Source organism: Lagopus muta, chromosome 5 (assembly GCF_023343835.1).
Source record: "Lagopus muta isolate bLagMut1 chromosome 5, bLagMut1 primary, whole genome shotgun sequence".
In the NCBI taxonomy this organism is placed as follows: Eukaryota; Metazoa; Chordata; class Aves; order Galliformes; family Phasianidae; genus Lagopus; species Lagopus muta.
The window spans coordinates 62,622,018-62,643,732 of NC_064437.1; the positions used below are offsets into that span (position 1 = coordinate 62,622,018).

The following is a 21,715-nucleotide window of genomic DNA, read 5'->3' on the forward strand; positions in this document are numbered from 1 at the left end:
CCATATCTAATACTAGACCAGGTTGCCCAGGGCCCTATCCAACCTGGTCCCAGATGGGAAACGAGAATCCATTTCATCTGTGACCACACCACATAAACCATCATAATTGCACTGTTTTTATGCTGACCCAGGCAAGGCTCAGACCTCAGGAAGAATCCCCATCGTGGTAAGGGACGGCCAGGCAGCTGCAGATGCTGGAGTCTCCATCCTGGTAGCAGTGGTGCTCACAGACACGGCCTGGCGCTGGTGCGAATGCCTTGGATGACCTCGAAGGACACCATGATTCCCCGGCCAGCCTGCGCGCGGTCGGACTACATCTCCCAGCAGCCCCCGCGCTCCGCCGGAAGTAGGAGGGCGTCGGGCGCGCTCTGCCTTGTGGGAGCGTTGGCGGCGGCGGCAGTGGTCTTCATCATGGCGGCTTCCATCTCGGGCTACACGTTCAGTTCCGTCTGCTACTTCAGCGCCAACAGCAGCGCCGACCACGTAGGTGCCTGGTGCCGCCTCTTTGAGGCGCAGCGGCTCTGGGCCCGCAGGGCTCGGCCCGCTTAGGGGGGTAACGGCCGGAGGCAGCGGCCCTCGCTGGGCTCTGAATAGCGGCCCTTCGCCAGCGGGGCGCGTTGAGCGGCCGCTGCGGCCCGGCTGAGGGGTGGGGGGGGTGGGTCCGGGTGGGTATGGGGCTGCTCGGTGGGCGTCGTGCGTGGGGGCTGCGGGCACAGCGGTGTTTATCAGAGCCCAGGAGCGGTGTTCCCAAATCCCTCTGTTCCAGTCTCTGTAGATGAGAACTGTGCTTTCTGGACCGCCTGTGGTGTTCTTAGGGCTGCTCCCTACCTGCTGTGTGCCCGTGGGGCTGAGACAGGAGGCAGTGCCTTTCTATGAAGTGTGTGTCTTTCCTTGCAGGAGTGCAGTACTGCTTAGGGAATCATGGACTCATAAAATGGTTTTGGAAAGGACCTTTAAGATCCTCTAGCTCCAAGCCCCTCCTATAGGAAAGGTTGAGGGAACTGGGCTTTGTTTAGCTTGGAGAAGAGAAGGCTCTGGAGAGACCTCATTGTGGCCTTCCAATAGTTGAAGGGAGCGTATAAACAGGAGGGAGAATAAGGGTGGACAGTGATAGGACAAGGGGGAATGGTTTTAAACAGACAGGGGAGGTTTAGGTTGGATATTAGGAGGAAGTTTTTCCCCCAGAGGGTGGTGAGGCACTGGAACAGGTTGCCCAAGGAGGCTGTGGATGCCCCATCCCTGCAGGCATTCAAGGCCAGGCTGGATGTGGCTCTGGGCAGCCTGGGCTGCTGGTTGGCGACCTGCACACAGCAGGGGGTTGGAACTGGATGATCACTGTGGTCCTTTTCAACCCAGGCCATTCTGTGATTCTATAGGCAGGGACACCTGTCTCTAAACCAGGTTGCTCTCAGCTCCATCCAGCCTGTCTTGAATGCTTCCTGGGAGGGTGCATTCACTTCACTAAAATGAGTGTTTTTGGTCATGAAATCCCCGTGTTGTAATGGGGTGGCTCATTACTACAGTGTTATTATTAGAGTATAAACCCTGGTTAATGTAAGATTATACCTGCAACAGCCCATGTGCTTATGTCAAGCAATAGCTTTGTATTTAGCCTTCCATTTAATACTAAGAAAGTTACAATAAATTACTGTATGTTGTGGGTGTTTTTTTTTTCCTATTTTTAGTCTTTTGTTTGTTTCCCTTGAAATTGCAGGAAGGGTTTCTGCTAGGAGAGGTAAGACAAGAAGAGACCTTTAGCATCAGTGACTCCCAGATCAGCAACACAGAATTTCTACAGGTAATTGGTAAGTAACAGAGCTTTGAGAAATTCTGAGGGAAGCACTGTTGGGTTTTTCATTTCTCAATATAACAATGCAGTAAGAATTACTATTTCATGTTTGAGACCATAATTTTAAAGTTGTTATTAAACCACTGGCTATGTTATTTGTTCTCAACTCAGGTGTGAGGAAAGGAAAAGCTGTTTGTGAGACACAGGGCTCTTTATGCATCTTTTCTTGTGAAGAAGAGCTGATGCTGTGGAGAGTTTCCCGTTTGCATGGTTGCCTAAATGCAGGGATGTGCTCAAAATAAAATTTATTGTTTACTTTACAAATACTGGAGGAGGGTAAACTTATAGTAGAGGGTTTGGATCAGTGGCTGGTAGATGGTAGCACTGTAAGGTGTTGTGGCATTATTTGTCAAGGAGTATTTGGCAAGTGGTTTACTTCAGTGACAAAAGAGCTAGTCTGTACTGCTCATTTACTGTTAAGAAAGCTGAATATCTGTTGGTTGAAGTCCTCACTGAGGAGCTATCACAGCTTTCCAACTCTGCAGTTTACAGAAATCAGGGAGTCCCTAAGAGCAAATCTCTTAGTGTTAAAATACATCTGCATCAGTAAGAACCCAAATGTGCACGTACTTGACTTTGTGGAATGGATTGTAGAAAACTTTCCAGGATCTTTATAAAGCTTAGCTGTTACACAGACATCTTCCAGCCATCTCACAAAGGATATTTCCAGAGCTAATGCTCTGTGGAAGTGTGTGCCATATTATGGTGCATCTGAAGATACTTGCAACCTTGAGGTAGGGCTGGTTGTGTACGTGTGGATCTGGAGAGTTAAGTAGATTCCTGGTTTGGAAAAGCAGGTGATAAATTGACTGTGTGACCTGTACTAATCTGTGAGGTAAATTAAAATAAAGGGATAGATCTTGTGTGTGCATAAGGACACAAAGTATTGTAGCAAGGAAAGCAGCTGATGTCTGTCTGTTCATACAAAGCTCAACGTGGCTGCTCAGTGCTGTCTGGTCGGAGTTACTGATGCAGTGCAGCAGTGTCACTAACCAGCTGCACCCTAGTCTGATTTCATAAACCAAGTGCTTTATGTTCTGGGTACTTTTTGTTGACCAAATTCTCACTTCAGCCTTTATCTATCAGCCTTACAAGTTGACCAGAGAGTTTAGAAGTTGAAATGCAATTGATGGTTATGTTACAGTTCTTGTATGAACTTCAGTACTTTTGTGTCTGTTGTCTCAAAGCTTAGTAGCACTGTGTGTGCATTTAAAGTGTGCATGCAGTAAGGATACTCTATGTTTTTATGTGAAATAAGTCCATGGGTAAAACTCAGGTTTGGAATGATGACAGCTTCATGCATTTGTGTGGTGCTGCAGTAACCCAAGAATCAAGTAATGTATTCTCAGCAGTTGTAGTCAATAGATTTGCTGGAAGGTGTTAGTATGAGCTGGAATCATTCAATTTGCTGGCCTTGTTTAGCAGATCATTCCCACAGATTCCTGCATGCCAGAATGAAAACGTGAGGCTGATATGGCTTTCTGTTTGGAGCTGTTTCAAAGTCAAACAGCAGCACAACAAATTCTTCTTGCTGGTGATAGTGATGCCACTAACAGACACAGTGCCACTGATGTTTGGTGCCTCGTTGGGATGCTGGCTGAATGTGCTGCGATGCCAATGTGTGCAGTCTGTTGTCGTTGGGAGCTGTGGGCTGCCTGTGATTCTGCTGAGGTTGCCATCATGGCTGTCAGAGCAGCAGTGAGTCACGCAGGAAGGAAGGCTCTAAACAGAGATGTTGCTGAACACACTCCAGCAGCATTCAGATATAGGATGTGAAATGGTGTGGCCACGTGTGTTTGGTTTCAGACAAGAGTTGTGTGATGAAAGCATGATAATATGATGAAGTGACAGACTGTGTCTGAGGAGTCTGAGCAGAGGAGAACTGGACAGAAGTGCTGAATGCCCCAAAAAGGAAGTTGTGCTTGGTATGAGAGGAAGCTGAATGGTTTGGATTTTTGCTTCTTTCCCTCTCTGTGACTACTGACCTGCTACAGCCTTTGTTTAAATGAGCACCTTAGCATTTATTAGTAACCCGTAGTGAAAAATGTCTGTGCAACTTACTAAGAATGTATAATTCTGTGTGTAAAATGAAAATGCAGCTCATCATTAAGGAGTTTAACAGGAGCTGTTTAACACCTTTTTTCATAATAGATTCTAGTTGTCTCGTCAGGTTAAACATTCCCATGTCCAAAGTTACAGTGATTTTTCTCCCCTATCCCTGTTCCTCAACACTGTTTATTAAAACAGCAGTGAATATCAATGCGAGTAAAACGTAGAAAAGTTTTTAAAGAGGGAATAATCATAAATGCCTTTGTGAAGAGGTCACAACTGTAAAATAACATACGTATATATCTGAGACTAGGGTATGTCTATATATCAGAGCTAGTGCATGCCTTGTGTATTGCTCAAGTATTTTCCTCTGTGAGATGGAAGGTGAGAAAGAGAAGCTGCTTTCAGGGTATGATGCTGTGTCATCAAGAGTTGCTGAGACACAAAAGGACGTTGTGTGGTCTGATACAGAAGTTTATTTGCTCAGCAGACGTGATGTGGAAAGGTGATGCAAGATATGCCACTGTAACGCTTCTTTATCTTGAGCAGTTGGACATGTGTCTCTCTTTTTATTGCAGAAATCCACAACCATGAGCCATGTTCAAAACTCTTTAGGTAAGCTTTTTCTGTTTTCTTCTGGTGTGGGCTGTGAAATGCAGAACAAAATGGCTCACTGAAATGTAGCAGCATTTCAGCTGTGCCTCGCAACGTTTGTGGTGTTTCCTCACCTGGTGATGGTGCAGAAATGCACGTAAATTGCATGTGCCATGGCCATGGGAGTCTGTGTTCAGTTCTGGTACCTGCTGCCTTACCATGAAGTCTTAGTTTAGAAAGAGTGCTGAGGTAACCAGGCTTCTTTTTCTGCCTCTTCAAATTGCCACCTGTGCAGTGGAGGGGGATGCAAGCCAGATAAAGTCATATCACTGATGATTAAGGTGAATGTCAAAGCCAGTTTAATTTATCACAGTCCTAGACTAACTCTGCTTAGGCCTGCTGGGTAGCAGTACCTTATAAACCTGCTGGGTTAACAAGTTCTGTAGTTGTACTCATGGGCACTAATTACTGCAAAGCTTTCAGCTTGCTGTTCTTTTTGCCTTCTGATCTTCTGCGCTCCAGAATTAAAATTAAATGTAGGTCTGACGTTCCCTTTAGCAGCTTTAATCTATTACGTGTAGCTTTTCTGTATAGTCTTCACTTGTTATACAGCCATGGCTTCTAAATTGCTCCCTAGAAATCTATTTTCAGAAGGAATTCCCAATTAAATTCTTCTTGTCTTTGTTTAGAGATTTCCAGCCCATTAAGAGGCAGTACCTCAGATACTGTGACTGACATGAGTTACATTAGAGAGAAAAGCTGCAGTCTATCATCTGCTATCTGATAATTACAGCTCTTATCCTAGGGATGTATTTGCTGGAGGCTCCACACACTGAGATAATGTCCCAGTGGCTGGTGGGCCCTTCCTGATTCCCTTTGGTGCTTCGTGCAGCACATCTCAAAACCGATCACGTTTACCATCTTTCCCCAGTCAAGAAATGTGTTGTTAGTCTCTGAGGTGATGAAAGAAGGGGAGGAAGTCTGCATTTCACTGCATGATTTCTGCACGTGAGCAAGGATGGACGTATCAACTTCAGAGCATAGGGGAGTCACACAAAGTTCAGGGCATCTTAAGACGCCAGTTGTTCCTTTAGTTGCAGCAGCTGCTGTGTGGGGGCATTCTGCCTTAACCTTTGGATTTAAATGCAGCCAGGCTAAGGAGTCCTGTGTCTCATCTGCTCTCTATTGCACTGCTGATGAATGTCACAGGCTTGGCCCCAATGCATTTAGCAAGGAGCAGGAACTGAATAAGAGGTAATGGTTTGAAAAGACCTGATATCTTCATCTGTGCAGTTCACAAGTTAAGGTGTTCTGGGAAGTAGTGGTTGCTCATCCCATGGGAGAATTACAAGTTGTGAAGAAAGAATTGGATATTCAATCCTTACAAGAATATATGAAGGTTGTGAGAATGGATTGAAAAGATTATGCAGACACTGTATCTGAAATCAGTAATTGTAGCTTTAATATTCAAAGTAACTTGCATGTTAAACCAGATCTTATTTCCACCCTCATTTACCAGCCAAGTACTGAGCTCAGGATTTTGTTTTGTTTTTTTCCCCCTACACAAACAAGAGTTGAGATCATAGACCTCTAAAACAGAGTGTTTTCCTGCACTGCTTTAGGTGTTAGTGATATCAGCTCTTGAAAGAGCCTGAGGACTTGGCAGGTAAGTCAAGGAGGAATCTATTTTCAAATGTTTTTGCTTCCGTTATGAAGTGTGATCCATTTGAATTTATAACCCTATCTGTGTGGATAGCTTTATAAATTCTTAAATACATCTTGTCCTCAGAGTAACAACTTGCTAGGATTTGGGTCTCTGTTCTGTAAGCGGAGCCACGTGGAAAGACCAGAGTAGTAGAGATTGTTGCTGACCCCAGTGTAACTGTTCTGGCTTCAGGGGTCTGTTCATGTGAGCTTAATTGCAGGGCTGGAGCTCAGGCAAGTGATTTGTAGCTGCATGGCAGTTGGCCCTGCTTCCCTTACCTCTCTGGCAGGTAGGGCTCCCATCAGCAGAGCAGGGATTTGCAGAATGCTGGTCAGAATGCAGTTCCACAGTCCGTTTCTGTGTGTGTCTTGTCTCTGTTGTAGAAACTGCCAGTGAAATACTGGTCATCAAACTAACGTGTGCAGTGAAAGCATCTGAGAACTACTAATTTCAGGCATATTATACTTTGTTGCCAGTTGTTTAAAAGCAGCTGTTTGCACCAGCTGGTCTGTACGTCTCACCTCAGAGCCCTGCATCCTCCTCTGTGAGTGGCTGCTGCTGTATTATGAGCTATGCAGTCACCCCAGGCTTCTGGTTTTCTATGCTAAGTAGCACTCAAGTTGTATCTCTTAAGTAGGTGGTGTGAATACTGACCTGTTGTGACAAGGGTAAAATTGCAGAGGTTGATTTCTAATTTATAGAATGCCATCTATTTGAAGAATATAAACTACTTTGTGTAAAGTGTGTGTGTGTGTAAACTAAGTGCCTACGTTTCTCTTTTCCTTTTTTGGTTCAAGCTTTTATGACTATGCAGGCAAAGTTAATGAGGAGAGTTTGGACAGGATTCTTAAGGATCGAAGAAAAGTAAGTTGTCTCTTTTCCTCCTGTCCTCAATGTAAGCACATAATCAGAATGGTTTTGAAAAGACAGCTGACTAGAAGAAAGAGCTCCCTTTAACAGATCTGGTCTGATGTCCTGAACAAGGGTTATCCTGTACACAAGTCAGTGGGTTTGTGGTACTGAGCTTAAACTGGGAGCAGTGTCTAAATTCCCTGAAGAAGAGTGAAGAATTGGAGTTTACATCTCCAGAAAGGAAGGGCTGGCATCGATGCACCATCTGGTTTTGTTGCACTGCTGCTTTTAAACTGCAGATCTTGTCAGACAGCAGTTGCATGCCTGCTGTTGTAGCTTTCTGTCATGTGGACGTTGTTAGTTCGTACAGGAGTTGGGCTCACAACATCTGGGTAGCAGTAGGGTTGCCACAGGGTGGGGGTGACAGATGTAAGGCTTTGTTTTCTGTTGTTATACTTGTTACAAACTGGTGTTATCCCAGCTGCTGCCGAGCTGCATCCCTGTGATCACAGAGCTAATGGTGAAGGCTGATGTGTTGGGCTTCTGGGATCTGCTCTGCTTCTCAGCAAGGGTGAAGTTATCGTCATTAAACTGCAGTCTTTATTTGCTGATCACCTTGCCAACCTGATCTGCCAACTTGTGCTTGCAGGCAGTTCTGCTGAGGAGGGATCTTTAGGGAAGCAAGTCCCAAATCTGTGCAACGACTGCAGCGTAAATCATTGTGATGGTTTTTAGCTTCCAGCCAATGCTGTCAGAATAAACTCTTGTGTGTGTGCTTATGTGTTAACACTTAACCACACACAAAGAACATATGTGGTTACATACATGTGATTAAAGTCCTATAGATGACATTAATTGTTGTAGTGTCAAAAAAGAAAAGCAGCAGTGCTGTCCTGGAACTAAGCTAGTCTTGTTCTATGCTGCTAACAAAGTAACTTCCTACATCAGACTGTGTAATTTTACTGTAGATTTTACTGTAAGGAGCTAAAAACCATGCTTAATTATGACAGTGAGTGTCATATTGTTAGGTACATCAGTTCTGCTCTGTTCCAACAAATGTACACAATCTTAATGTGTCACTGTGTGATAGTGCCTCTTCTTGGGGTTGTTAATGATGCATCCTTTGTCATTATTGTCTTAATTTAATTGCCCATTTACACTAAATAATTTTAATACAGTGTGTTCAAAATAATCATTGAATTATGATATCTGCTGTGCATATGAGCCTTATCACAATTAAATACACAACTTTATGGCAGTGTACAGCAGATTAGTCCCATACGTCTCAATGCAGGCGAAGCGTGTGCACATATGTTTGCATAGCACTGGAAATGTCTTGCAAATCAATACAAGTGAGCAGGCAGTCGAAATGTTTAGGCTAAAAACAGAAATATGACTACATCTGCTGTGTTTGAAAACTGCTCAGGTCTGATAATTTGAAGGTGCTCCAAGATTTGTTGTTAGAAGGCACTGAGTTGGTAATGAAAGTGGGCTCCTCATGGCACTGAGGGCATGTGAGCGTTTGTAGCAGGCTGAGCACTGAATAGTTGTGTGCAGCAGGATGTGTTCATTTCTGGGACCATCTCATGGGTGCAAAGCTCTGGTAATTCAGTCAGGCAAAGCTGTTGCAAGAACTGGCTAATTAAAATATCAAGGTTAGGGCAACTTAAGATCAGTCGATACGTCTGCATCTCTCAATTAATGCTTCTTTCTGATGCATTTGATTACAGAACGTGATTGGATGGTACAGATTTAGGAGAAACACTCAGCAGCAAATGTCCTACAGAGAGCACATCATCCATAAACAGCTGACCCACATTCTTGGAGTGCCTGATCTCGTCTTCCTTCTCTTCAGCTTCATTTCCACTGCAAATAACTCAACGCATGCTTTAGAATACGTGCTTTTTAGACCAAACCGAAGGTAAGCTGTCTCCATATATGAGCCAGTCCTTGGTTTTTGTTCTGTTCCTTACTGCTGTTCAGAGCAGTTTACAGTATAAAGAGGTTGGCACAATTACACAGAGGGTTTTCTGTTTGTCAAGGGTTACCTTGGTGTACAGTGGTTAGTGATGATGGCTTTTCACCCACCACCACCCTGTGCAAGTAACTGAGTGATGAGTCAGCCTTGGGGTGAGGGAGAGTTCTCAGTTATTGAATACTCAGACCATAAACCCAGTGCATTTGAAGAGACACGGGGTGTTGGTGCCATATTCATTGTAAGGGACATGAATGCAGGTTCACCCTCCTGTCTCTGGCACAGTGGCTATTAGAGGTCCATCTCCAGGGGATTTTTGATCATGCATTTAAACACAGCCTCTGTTATTTAGCAGCTTTAATAATAAACCTAACTAAAAAGCTTGGAAATGGGACAAGGTGTGAGCATCAAAGAGGTGGAATAGCGTCAGGACTGTTGTAAATGATTTCTTGAACAGTAATTAAGAACTCTTTCTGAACTTTCTCTACAGGTATAATCAAAGGGTGTCCCTTGCTATTCCTAATCTAGGCAATACTAGTCAACAGGAGTACAAAGTGTCTTCAGTGCCAAATACTTCTCAGAATTATGCCAAAGTTATTAAGGAATACGGGTAAGGTGATACCAAGCTCTGCCTTCTGTACCTTCCCCAAAATAGTGAGGATATGCACTTGAAGCTGCAAAAAAAAACCAGTTCTGGAGGAGAATGAGCAGTTGGTTCCTACTGTGCTTTTTCTGCTTAGAATGAAATCTTTGACAGGAACAGTTGTAACTCAATGTGCTCAGTAGAAAAGCAGACTTGCTATGGGCAGTCAGTGCTGTGGGCCTTCTGGCTGGAGGATTATTGTCTTATCCTCAAGCAGTTCTCTATGCAGGCTTGTTTTAAAGCCAGAACACCAATTTGGAGTGTTTGGAGCTTTTGTTATTGCTGGGTTTAGTGATTTTATTTAAATTGTTTTAATACAAAATAGCTCTTGGGACTGCTGACAGTGAAATCATACAAGTTTTCTGCGTATGTTTGATCTGAATAAACAAGGGGCTTCATTGTTCCAGAAGGAGCCTTGATATCAAATGTTCTGCTGTTTGAATTTTGGTTCTTCAGAGCTTAGTACTTTTTTTTACCAGTGTGAAAGAAAATACCTTTTAGAAATACAGCATCTGACTGCTTCAAGCAGCTCGGGGAGCGCGAGGTAGGAACTTGTGTTGTGTTCTTTGACTGATGAGCTCTGCTTCTTTCTGCAGTACTGATTTCTTTGACAAAGATGGAGTGATGAAGGACATCAGGGCCATCTATCAGGTTTATAACGCGCTTCAGGAGAAAGTGCAGGTAACTCCCTTTACTGTTGGTCAGTGTGTGTGTGTGGCATCTTTTCTTCATCCTTTAATCAAAGCAAGAGCGCAGGAGTTATTTAGAGCTCACAAATGATTTGTTGTAAACCGTGCAAAGATGTTTGACTTCAATTGTGGGCTATGGCAGTGACCTCTGAAAAATGATTTATACAAATGCCATTGATTTTTTTGCCTTTTGCAAGTAAATGAGACTTGCTGCTCAGAGATTTCTGGGAGATGAGAGCTATTTTTAAGGGTGCATCTTGAAGAAAAGCTTTCCCCAAGGCTGTGGGGATTTGCCTTTGTGAGGTTCAAAATGATTCCTGGCTCTTGGTTTGCAGTGTGCGGCACAGAGCTCCATCTGCTAGTTAAAACTTGTGAATGTTTTGTGTGGAGCTTGAGTGCATCTGAAAGCTCCTCGTGTATCAAACCTGCTGGATGCAAGCTTGTCAGCTCCCAGCCTGTAGCTGTGCTGCCTCAGGACTGCACGCATCTGCTCATTGCCATGGAGTCACAGTTAATTTCCAGGCTTTCCCTTCACATCTGCCCTGTAATATCATCAGGGAGTGCTCCTTCTGCCTGTTCAAAGCATGGCTTGCTTGTATTTTACCATGCCCCTCCTGCTGCTGTGCATCGTTACAGAGCTGAGGGATAACTTGGCTGTTAGCTGACTTGAGGAACTTGGACCTTTCAAGTAGGTGTTTCACAGAGAACCTTACAAGTTCTCTGCTAAAGCAGCTGAGGTGCCTGCATGTGCATTATTCACCCATTAGCTTTGTGTGTGGTGGCTTTTTCTGGGCTGTGGTCTTCAAGAATTAGATGCACTGTAAGCAGAGCTCATGTTCTCAACTCCAGCTGGAGGTAAGATCACTGGCTGTGACCCTTTGAAGAAGCAACAAATTGCTAATGACCTGCTGTTCAAGATTCATCTTTGGTTTTAGAGTTGTGGGCTCTTCAACACTGGCTGTGTTTACTGATGATGAGCAGTATTTATTGTCTGAAGTTGCAAACAAAGTCCACTGTAACATGTTTGGATTAGAAAGGAGAGCCGTGTTATGCACTGTTCATAAATGAAGGTCTACCTAAAATTTCCCATTCGTTTCTTAACCAGCATAGGGAAACATTGCTGAAAATCACTGGGCTTTTCTTATTTCAGTGTTATCAGCTGGGAGATGAGCTCAGGGCAGTTGTTTGTTGACACAGCTGCTTCACACTCTGGTTTAAATTTGGCCTGCTATGAAAAGCATGCACCTTCATGCTAGGTTTTGTAATCATGCTGCCATAGTATCGTTATCGTGCTAATGGCAGTGCCTTAAGGTGACTGGGGACTCTGAGTTCAAACAGGAAAAAAACAAGTCTTTTTCACCAAGTGGGGAAAACTATCTTTGGTTCTTATTATGGCCATCTTCCTGGTACTGAGGAATGATTTAGGGGTGCTTTTCTCCCCGTGCAGAATTGTGAATTCACAACAGCCAGTGAAAAAAAAAATGCTGTGAAATAGCAAATTCCTGCCCTTAGCTTTGTGTTTTAACAGCTTCTGCTGTGGCATTGGCTTTATTAATGTTGCTCTGGGGATCTTTCCTGTACTTGTTGCAAAGTCTGAGCATATCTGATGTTTTCCTCCTAGGCAGTATGTATAGATGTAGAAAAAAGTGAACGTGTGGTCGAATCTTTTCAAGCCGATGTGAACAAGTTAAAAAGGCAAATTGCACAAAGGAAAAACGAGAAAGAGCAAAAAATAAGTAAGTACCTCCTAATTCCATTGTTTCAGGACAAGATACTGTAAAGGCAGAGTGCTTTGTGGAATTGTTGTCAGTTGCACTCCTGATGGCTCATAGCAAAAGGAAAACATATTCCACTGGGCTGGATGGCACCTGACTTTGGAAGTGTGTGCTGCAAGGGTTGCTGTAGGAGTCAGCCAGTGGTAGCATGCTGTAAATAAGGGGGGAGGTGGGGCTGTAGGGGAGGAGTGGGAAAATTAATTCTGGAAGTAACAGAGGAAAAGATCAGAGGTAGGAAAGGAAAAGAGAATAAAGCCAGGAGTAGGAAAAACCCATCTAGGCACTGGAGAGATTCCTTTTGAAACAGAGGCAGAGAATGGGCAAATGGGAAGGAGTATTTAAAAACAAACCTGTATATTTTAGCAAACACTTCCTGTCTTCCCATGTTTTGGAATACTCAATTTCTGGTTTTTTTATTGGTTTTGTATCTGTGTCTGAGGTTGAAAGGTGGCTTGTGCTGGTTGATAACCCCACCTGTGCAATGGGCCGCTCTGTTGCTCTGATGGGATGCTTTTTTCTCCAGGCTGTGAGCTGTTGTTACCATGTTAGTAGTTCACATCAAAACCTTGAGCCTTCTCTGAGGTTCCTCCTTCCCTGAACCTTGCAAGTGAGGTGAAGAACCAGTCACAGCCTATCTGCAAGGCATAAGCAGCATGAGTCACTGTTGCTTCCTGCTTGGCTGGTGATGAAACAGGCAGGGATCTGCTGCTTCACCAGCGAGAGGCAGAGCTGCTTCTGTAGTGAGGCTGGAGCTGATCTCAGCCCATATGGCAGAAGCTGGGAGCGGAGGAGGAAGAGCAGTCAGTGTGAGTCTCCAGATACTACCAGAGATGGAAGTGCTGGACTGAGAACTGATGCCAGAGGGAGCTGAAACAAGAAAACACGCAGCTTGTATCTCTAATATATTTAGATGCAAGTAGCTAAATAGTGAAGCTGGCCTTCTGTTCTCGCACTCTCTCAATATTGGGAGAATTTCCTTGGTTTTAATGAGTGAGTTGTTCCAGCTAATCAGTCTCTGGGCTGGAAGATAAGGGAGCATCTGATGCAGATTCCTGTGGTGGCATTGTGTGAAAAGCTCAAGCTTTTCTTGAGAATGTTTGGGTAATGGGTTGTGGCTCTAACACTGGAGAACAAAGTCAGCTGAGGCTGTGTGACAGATCACTGAAATGATTTTGTTGGTGTTCTGGGGTGCAGGCTGCGCACTTCCCCGATGCCAGGAAGCCCCCCACCACAGTTCTCATATTGCAGACTGAAACTGCATTCTGTTATTTAGCTCCTTCCTCAGACACTTGAGGGAAATGTGCCCTTTTGTTTAGGTAAGAGAGTGGCTGGCTTGATTACAGAAACTATTCAGCTCTGATTTTTGCATTTTCCAGAAGCAAGGTGTGTGCTCAGTTGAGCTGATAGCACTTAGTCTAGCACTTAGCTGCAAGGCAGCCTTAAATACACGAGTGTCAGTTCTGACAGATGGTTGGAGGTTAATAACCAGTCAGAAACCAGTCAAACTTCACTCTATCCCAGCACTGAAGTGTTACTGCACAGCATTTCTCCTCGTGTGTAATGTACGATACGATCAACTTAAGCTGCCTTCTAATTAACTTTCCATAATACCCTCCTTGTGTGTCTGAAGGCCTAAGCAGTTTCCTCTGTCTTGTCTAATGATCCCAGTTATTTCAGTCTGTCCTCTTAGGCTGTGATATGCAGGCCAGGAGCGAGTCTGTCTGTTCTGCAGGATTTCTCCAATGGTTCCATGTTTCTCACCCTGCAGTGCCTAAAATGAGCTGCAGCATCCCAGTTGTGTCATTGCACACAACACACGTGTGATGCCTGTTCCATCAGCAGCAAGCCTCAGTTTCTTTTTTGCAGAAGGGTTTTGCAGCTGTCCCTTACTGTGCAGTTTGTGCAGCTCGTCATTCCTATGCGTCTTCCATAAATTGTTTTCCTAATCACCTCATTTGTTAGGATCACTTTGAAATGCCTTTTCTGATACTCTGTTGTGCTGGTGGCTATTAGTAGCATAGCACCATCTGTAATCTTAATAAGCATGTGCTGATTACATTCCATCATCAAGGTTGGAATGCAAGTACTGCTCATGTTACTCACTGTTCACTATGAAAAGCTGAGTCTGTGAAATCCTTGAAGGCAAGGCATATCTGTGGCTTTTGGCCTTGTTTTGACTATGAAAGGCACACGAGCTGAAGAGTCACAGGCACAGCGAGCCTCAGCATGGCTGCTTTGTGATGTGAGAGGTCAGAAAACAGAAGGAAAAGCATCAAGTCATGGAAACTTCATGCAGCTGTTTGTAGGGATCTTAATGTGAGCAGGGTAAGGGTGGGGTGGACGTGGCTGTAGGTTGGTGGCTTTGCAGCGCACTTCACGAAAGCATTCAGTGCACCGTTTTTGCTTTGTTTCTTCTAGGATTGCAGCAAGCAATTTTAAGTAGGCAAATGCCAGCAGATAACTTGGAACCTATGTTTGTTCCACGAATGTCCTACACTGGATTTGCAGTGGAAGGCTGCACGCTTGAAGATTCGGACGTCTCCGATCCTCCGCCTCCATATTCGGATTTCAGTGCAGCCAGTCAAGAAAGTACTGTCGGTCACAGCCTCCTGGAAAGCAGCGTTTTTATGCCTCGACCCCAAGCAGTGGGGTCTTCTGGTTACGTTTCGACAAACACAGGATTGAAATATGCTGGTAATGGAGCATCCGCGCCACCCTCCCAAAGAGCGGCCGGTGACAGTGCTGACGAATCAGAAGACAGTGACTACGAGAACTTGCTTGAACCTACAGAGTCCTCTGACAGTGAATACTCACAGACGAGGGATTCACGGCCTCCAGCACATCCCGATGGTGACTCCAGGAACACTCAAACTTCTCAGATTTGATAGGGGGGAAAAAAACAACAAAAAGGATGTGACACTGTTTTTCATCGTCGTTACAGAGAGACTTTGGGGATTCAACCTGGAGGAGATGAACTACACAGGATTACTGTGCACACGATGTAGAAGACTTGCACTAGATGGTTTATTCACCTCGTGATACATTTTGCAAGTTTTGTAATGGAATCATTAGGATAATCAAGTTGTACTAATACTGATGAGGTTCATGGATGTACTGGTAAACTTAGGCAAAATGAAATTTATAGAAATCCTGTAGCTTTTGTTGCCGTATTTTCTTTAAGACAATAAATTGGGTTGTAGTAACTAAGCACAGTTAGTCTACAAGTAATGTTCTCAAATCAAAACTTACCTCTTGCACTATCATGCCTTGAATTTTAATTTCTGAAAGGGAAAACAAATTGTGTCGGCCGCCTTCAAAGTAGCTTTCTGTGATAAGCCAAATTGGCCTTTGCAAGCAGAGAGATGTTGGGAACTGGGAGAAGCCTGACTGGAGCAGATGTAGTCTACCTTCTATGGGCATGCTCTTTTAACAGAGAAGGGGTTTGTTTCAACATTTTTCCTAGCAGAATGTGTCTATCACTTACAGTGTCGGTTGCCTTCTTTTCTGTAAAGGGTGTCGGGGGGGTGGGATGGCTGAGAAATCACCCGAATGAATGTCATAAATATTACTCTTCTGGTTTTGCTGGGTTTACAACGACTGTATGCCACACTAGCCTCATTTACTGTCTCGTTTGTTATTTGAGTATGAATGCAAAGTGCACATACAGGAGCAAATGACTGACGGAAGTGGTAAATTCCATCGTGGTTGGACTTTGGAGTCTGCAAATTGCAAACAGCAGAGACTGCTTCTTGCGTTTTATTTGCATCTGAATATTGGATTGATGCCTCTAGATGAGTTATTTTATGTAATAAATAGGGGATGGGGTGGGAGAAGAGCGTTTGGAGAGTCCCCTGGGTTTATTACCTCTTTTCCTCTGGATGAAATGTGTAAATGATTATTTTAATTTGAACTGCAGCTCATCAGAAAATTGCCATTTGGGATAAATGAAGTGTGGTGTATTTAGAGAATTTCATGTTTGGATGCACTTATTTTTATTTAATTACTGCTTGTATACTAACGTTGCCCAAAACATGTGAAATTATGCCACTAAAATGTTTTGTATTATTGGATTGAATCCCTGATCTGTAAATGAGAAAACACACCGTTTACGATGAGGGCATCGTAAGCATTTGTCGCGTTGAGGTGTGAGCAACCACTTGTGGTTTATACCCTGCAGAGCAAAGCAGTCACACCAAAGGTGGGAATGCATCAGATTTGCAAAAGACTGAGACTTCAGCACTTCAGTGTTGTGTGTGGGGGAAAAGCTCTGCTCGTTAGCCTCTCTTTACCTGTACTAAATTAAGCAAAACGGGATGTGAAAAGTGCCACTCTTCTATCGAGTGCTTCCACCCTTCGGCATCTCGTGGGCTGGTTTAACTATTTTACACGATTCTCGTTAGCCTTAAGCTGTTGCATTTTGTCTTTGGGATTTGCAGTCCATGGAACAGATCTGGTCCTGGGTGCGTTGCTGCTGTCGGTGAGCGCCTGCAGCTCAGCTGTCCATGCGCGTCGAGATGGGAATTGACAAGATGGCAACTCTGGTTTTATTTTTATTCCGCACAGAAACCTGCAAAATGTACATCTCTGACAAAGCAGTTAAATGTGACAATAAAATCTTATTTAATCCTGTAATTTATATTTTAATATCTGTCAGATTCTGTGTCGATGAGTGACCTTAGCAGAGTACAGAAGTGCAGCTGGAGATGGATGACTTGCCACAGCTGGGTGCTTGTAGAGGTGGGTTGGGCAGAAGGGAGATGAGGCAGTGCCATGTTTGTGTGGTACAGGGGTGTGTGAGTGCTGGGACATTGCAAGGACAAAATAGCCCCAGTTGTGCATGTCTCTTACGTATAGGAAGGGAGGAGGGAAGGTTATGGTTGGATACCAGGAGGAAGTTCTTTACAGAGAGAGCGGTGAGGTGCTGGAACAGCTGCAGAGGGGCTGTGGATGCCCCGTCCATCCCTGGAGGTGTTCAGGACCATGTTAGATGAAGCCCTGAGCAGCCTGGGCTGGTATTAAATGTGGAGGTTGGTGGCCCTGCATGCAGCAGTGGGGTTGGATCTTGATGGTCTTTGGGGTCCCTTCCAACCTAAGCTATTCTGTGATGGAGGTGGAATGCTGAGTCTCAGGAGTGAGTGCACATATGAAAAGAAAAGCCAATGGAAGACCTGCATTGAGGTCTGATGATTAACAAGCAGGTAGGCAGAAGAAGAGAAGCTGCTGGAAAGGTCTGCTGCTTAGTTCTAAGGCCCATAGTTTGTTTGGCACAAGGAAATGTTTCCCTGTTCTACCATAGTGAGAAACCTAGGATTGCTGTTCCTTTTAACTCCAAACTTTTGTTTTCCTGATTCTTTGTAGGCAGAAGAACAGGATACTGCATATTATAGAGAATCATAGAATCGTTAAGGTTGGAAAAGACCTCTTGGATCCCCAATCCCAGCCCACCCCCACCATGCCCACATCCCTCAGTGCCACATCCCCATGGCTCTGGAACACCTCCAGGGACGGTGACCCTGGATTTCCTCCTCTGGAAGGGTAAGGATGCACTGAAGGATGCTGTGGGAGGTGGACATCTGCATGGCTGTAGTGTCACAGCTGCATGTGCGAGTGGTCTCTGCACACAGGTGGGAATATTCAGAGCATGGAAAGTGTCCTTTGTGTCCTGCAGCCAGGAAGACCTCTGGCTGTTCTAATCTTAGCTCCTGCCTCTAATTGCCAAGCGCCCAGTGGTAAATCCCCAAACAGAAAGCCAGCAGATAATCTGAGCAGCCACCCATCCTCAGTGTCCTCCATCACCACGGCCCACCCGTGTCCTTGCAGCAGCACGGTGACAGATCCACCTCCTGCCCTTGTAATCCCACCCAAAGCGCTGATGACAGGAGCGAGAGAGGTGCCGGCTCTCCATTAAGCCCCTAATCGTGGTGCCCACTGGGATCAGGGCTGTTAGTGCTGGGATTAGGGCTGCTATTTTAGCAGCAAGTTTTCATCCACTCCTGCTCCATCCCTGGGCGCTCAGGGTGATCTGCTCACTGCAGTGCTTCCTTCGCTCACTCCTGCAAGAAATTTTCTCCTCCAGCTGGGCCTGTCCCCAGGAGATGGATTGGGCACGCTGTGATCAGTGCATAAAGCCCAGCATCATTACTCAGAATCCTCAACGCTGGAAAAGATCTCTCAGATCTCCACTGCCCACATCCCTCAGTGCCACATCCCTGTGGTTCCTGAGTGCCTCAGGATGGTGACCCCACCACTCCCTGGCAGCTGTGCCACTGCATCGCCGCTCTTTTGGAGAAGAAATATTTCCTGATTCCCAACCTGAATGTCCCCTGGTGCTCTATTCATTTATCAGTGCTTGCTGTTCAAAGCAGCTGCAGCCCTACAAAATATTGAGTAGTTCTGTTTGTTTGACTTGTCCTCGTTTTGAAGAGCTGAAGATCTGCTGTTCTTCATGGGACCTTGAACTGTTCCGTCAGCTGCTCTGTTGTGATGCACCCAATAAGGCTTGGGAGCTCCTCAATGCTGACATGAAAGGTAACAGGACAGCAGCAGGGCAAATGAAGAGAGCTGAGTTTCAGGCTGTTCCTCACTGCTGTGCATTGCACGCCCAAATGGGGCTGCTGCAGCCTCAGTGTGCTCTGAAGGGAAGCCCTAAGGAGCTGCTGAATGGAACCAAGTGTGTTTCCTAAGCTTAGCCTAATCCTTTCTTAAGCTTTATTAATGTCAAGTTACATTCAAGGCTGTTTATTTTTATTCCCTCTTAAGCTTTATTCCTTACTCATTTGAGAGAGAGGGTGTGTGTTCTGAATGCGTGAAGGAAAGATGCTGTTTTAACTTTGGGGTTCTGAGGAATAACGAGTGATGCAGAGTGGAATCGTCACTGCTGAGCTGTGCCCAGGCCAGCTCCTCGCCTTTGGCACACGACCAGCTAATGATGCAATGTGTTTGTAGGACTTCTGGTCCATGTAATTACAGTAATGGATTGGTTTTGTAGGTGGAGCTGATCTCTGTATACTGCACTCGTGTCTTTAGCTGTCTTGGGGATGGGTCACCAGTGTCTGTTACGGCTGATTTTAAAGCATTGTGAATGAAAGACTGAAGTGATAGAATTATCTGCTTGGGTCCAAAGTGCCAGCCGGGCTCTGGCTGAGAATGGGGACCAAAAATTTGAGTTTCTTGATGAACACTGTATTGAAGTTGCCAAATGTGAGGTGAGGCTGCCCAGGGAGGTGCTGGGGTCACTGCCTCTGGAGAACTGTGGGGATGTGGCTCTGAGGGATGTGGTTAGAGGGGATGGGTTGGGGTTGCACTTGGTGGTCTTAGAGGTCTTTTCCAACCATAATGATTCTGTGGCTCAGTGCTTCACTCATCTGTTAGAGAGCTTCTGTGCACAGGGCTTTACATTCATCCTCTGTGCTTCTTTGTCTTGCTTGAGCATGAGATGCCCAGTGCCTTTGCTACAATGCTCAGGCTCCTTTCTCTCTGCCCATATCACAGCTGTAGTCCACGTTGGCTAAAGACTCACAGATGGGTGGGGAGCAGCTGCCAGGGCTTCACTTTGAGACCTCAGAGACCATCCAAGGGATCTGGATGGTGAAGGGAGATGAGGTTTCCAAACCTCAGCCACATTTGTTCATTGGATGCAATACCATCTCATGGAGGTGGTTCAGGGGCAGCCCAGCCCTGAGCTGGCAGAAGGTGCTGCTCTGCCTTACAGCTTCTTTCTGTTTCCTTTCTTTCTTTTTCTTCTTTTTATCAACGATCATTTTGGATACCACGAATAATTCTCAGCTGTGACTGCACTGTCATCACAGGGGGGAATCATAACCAGAACATCTCCAACATGAATGCTCTGTGCTCTCCCCTTCCCCAGATGCACTTTGCAGACTGAGACCCACTATTGTTCTGGGGCTCCCTTTGCTGCAGGTGTCTCAGCTCCTCTTTCTTTGCTCACAGGTACAAAAGACACCGACTCAAACCTTTCAGTGCTGTCATTTCAGGAAACAGCTCCACAACAACAACAAATGGTTTTTGAAGGAAGGCAAGAGATCCCACAGCTTCCAGGTGTTCACCCAAGTGAAGCTCAGCACAATTTCTTTGTTGATGCTGGAAGAAGAGCTTGGCGTGCCTGTGGCCCCACTGGCCCCTGCCTTGGAGTTGGTGGTGTGTTGGTTGGACCTCGAGGAGAATCAAGCAGTGGTTGGGAAGGGTTCATGCTGACAGGCTGTGCTGCAGCCAGCCAGGTTTGTGGCTGGCATAGGTACATCCATGGTCGAGAAGTGGAACTATCTCTGGGGAGGATTGACCAGTAGAAATGGAGGAAGGAGGTATTAATTTTAGTCGTACAGCTCTTTGAAAATGTGATTAATGGCATTTGTTCACTAAAACACTCATCTGGAGCTTCTGCATTTTAATGAAGGCTTCACCCAGTGAAACCATTTGGTGGCAGGTCTGTTCTCTGACCATGGGATCCATTGAGCGCACGGAGGATGAAGACACAGAGGAGGGCTGATGGCCACTGCTGGGAGAAGGTGAGGTCCCACCATTGCTTTGCTCATGTGGGTGCAAAGCATTTGTCTGCAGAACGCGATGGGGCACTGCTGACTGCATTGCTTGGAGGGAGGGTGAGCTGGTCCATACCCTACCAAAGTCAGGGATGTGGCTTACGTGGAATCCCAGATAGGTTCAGCATGCAAGCATCTTGAAAGGGGGTGCATTAACCCTTGTATGTTCCACGGTATGCCTGGTGGAAAGCAGAAGGAAGGGAGGTGAGGGTAGAGCCACAGGCAGCAGGATCAGGGCTGGGAAGAAAAGGGACCTCCAGGCAGTGCCGTGCTCAGGTTTATCATGGCCAGAGCACCCTGATGTGGTGTGGGATGGGGACGTGTCCACCGCCCGCTGCCGCTGGGGTTCACAGTGGGATCTATGAAAGCCATCGATTGCAATTCTACTGGTGGTATCACTCTAGAGAGCAATGCTTTTTCAATGCAAAGGGACCCCTTCCTGGTGTATTTTCAGGTTAGTCAACAGTTCTTCATGAAAAAAGGAATCAGCAAGAGCCATCTGACTGTTTTAATAGTATCATCTCCCACTTGGAAACCATCCACATCCCTCCTCTTTCCCAGAGAAAAATAATTAGAATCAGAGCTCGTTTTGCATAGTGATGCATGGGGTTTTTTTTTAATGTTAACTGAGAAAATGGTTAAAAAAAAAAAAGGCAAAAAAAATCACTGTGAGGACATCATAACACGCTTATTTTCCTCCCAAATGGGACCACCATGGCTATGAGATTCCTCACACCCCGTGCTCTGCATGAGGATTAATATTTTAAAGCGGGTTGGGGTTAAAAGGCGCCGCGTGGATCTGAGCTGTGCTGCCAGAGGTTAGCAGAAGCTTTAGGATGAGGATGGGATAATGGCTCTGTTAAAAATAATAATGATTTATTCTTTTCCAATCCAATTATTGCCCGGAAGAGCAGCGAGCAACTCAGCATCATGGCCTCACAGCTGAGTGCCATGCACACCAGGCTCTCTCCCTCTGGCACAGTGAGGGTTGCAGTGACTGACCAGCAGGTTTGCTTCAGCACTCTG

At 45.3% G+C, this 21,715-nt stretch overlaps 1 protein-coding gene across 1 annotated transcript; it reads left to right on the forward strand.

The window, feature by feature from the left end:
- Positions 1-363: 363 nt before the first annotated feature.
- ABRAXAS2 (abraxas 2, BRISC complex subunit) lies at positions 364-16,774 on the forward strand. Its single transcript, XM_048946392.1, has 9 exons — positions 364-483; positions 1,715-1,805; positions 4,477-4,513; positions 6,995-7,061; positions 8,780-8,970; positions 9,515-9,634; positions 10,264-10,348; positions 11,978-12,092; positions 14,550-16,774. The coding sequence occupies exons 1-9, from the start codon at positions 412-414 to the stop codon at positions 15,014-15,016; spliced, it is 1,245 nt and encodes a 414-aa protein (XP_048802349.1). The 5' UTR covers positions 364-411; the 3' UTR covers positions 15,017-16,774.
- Positions 16,775-21,715: the final 4,941 nt, after the last annotated feature.

Bases quoted from the DNA above. Each gene is read 5' to 3' on its own strand.
- ABRAXAS2 (XM_048946392.1), top strand. From the start codon at position 412: ATGGCGGCTTCCATCTCGGGCTACACGTTCAGTTCCGTCTGCTACTTC. The intron at 4,514-6,994 runs GTAAGCTTTTTC...TTTTGGTTCAAG, and splicing joins CCATGTTCAAAACTCTTTAG to CTTTTATGACTATGCAGGCA. The intron at 12,093-14,549 runs GTAAGTACCTCC...TGTTTCTTCTAG, and splicing joins CGAGAAAGAGCAAAAAATAA to GATTGCAGCAAGCAATTTTA.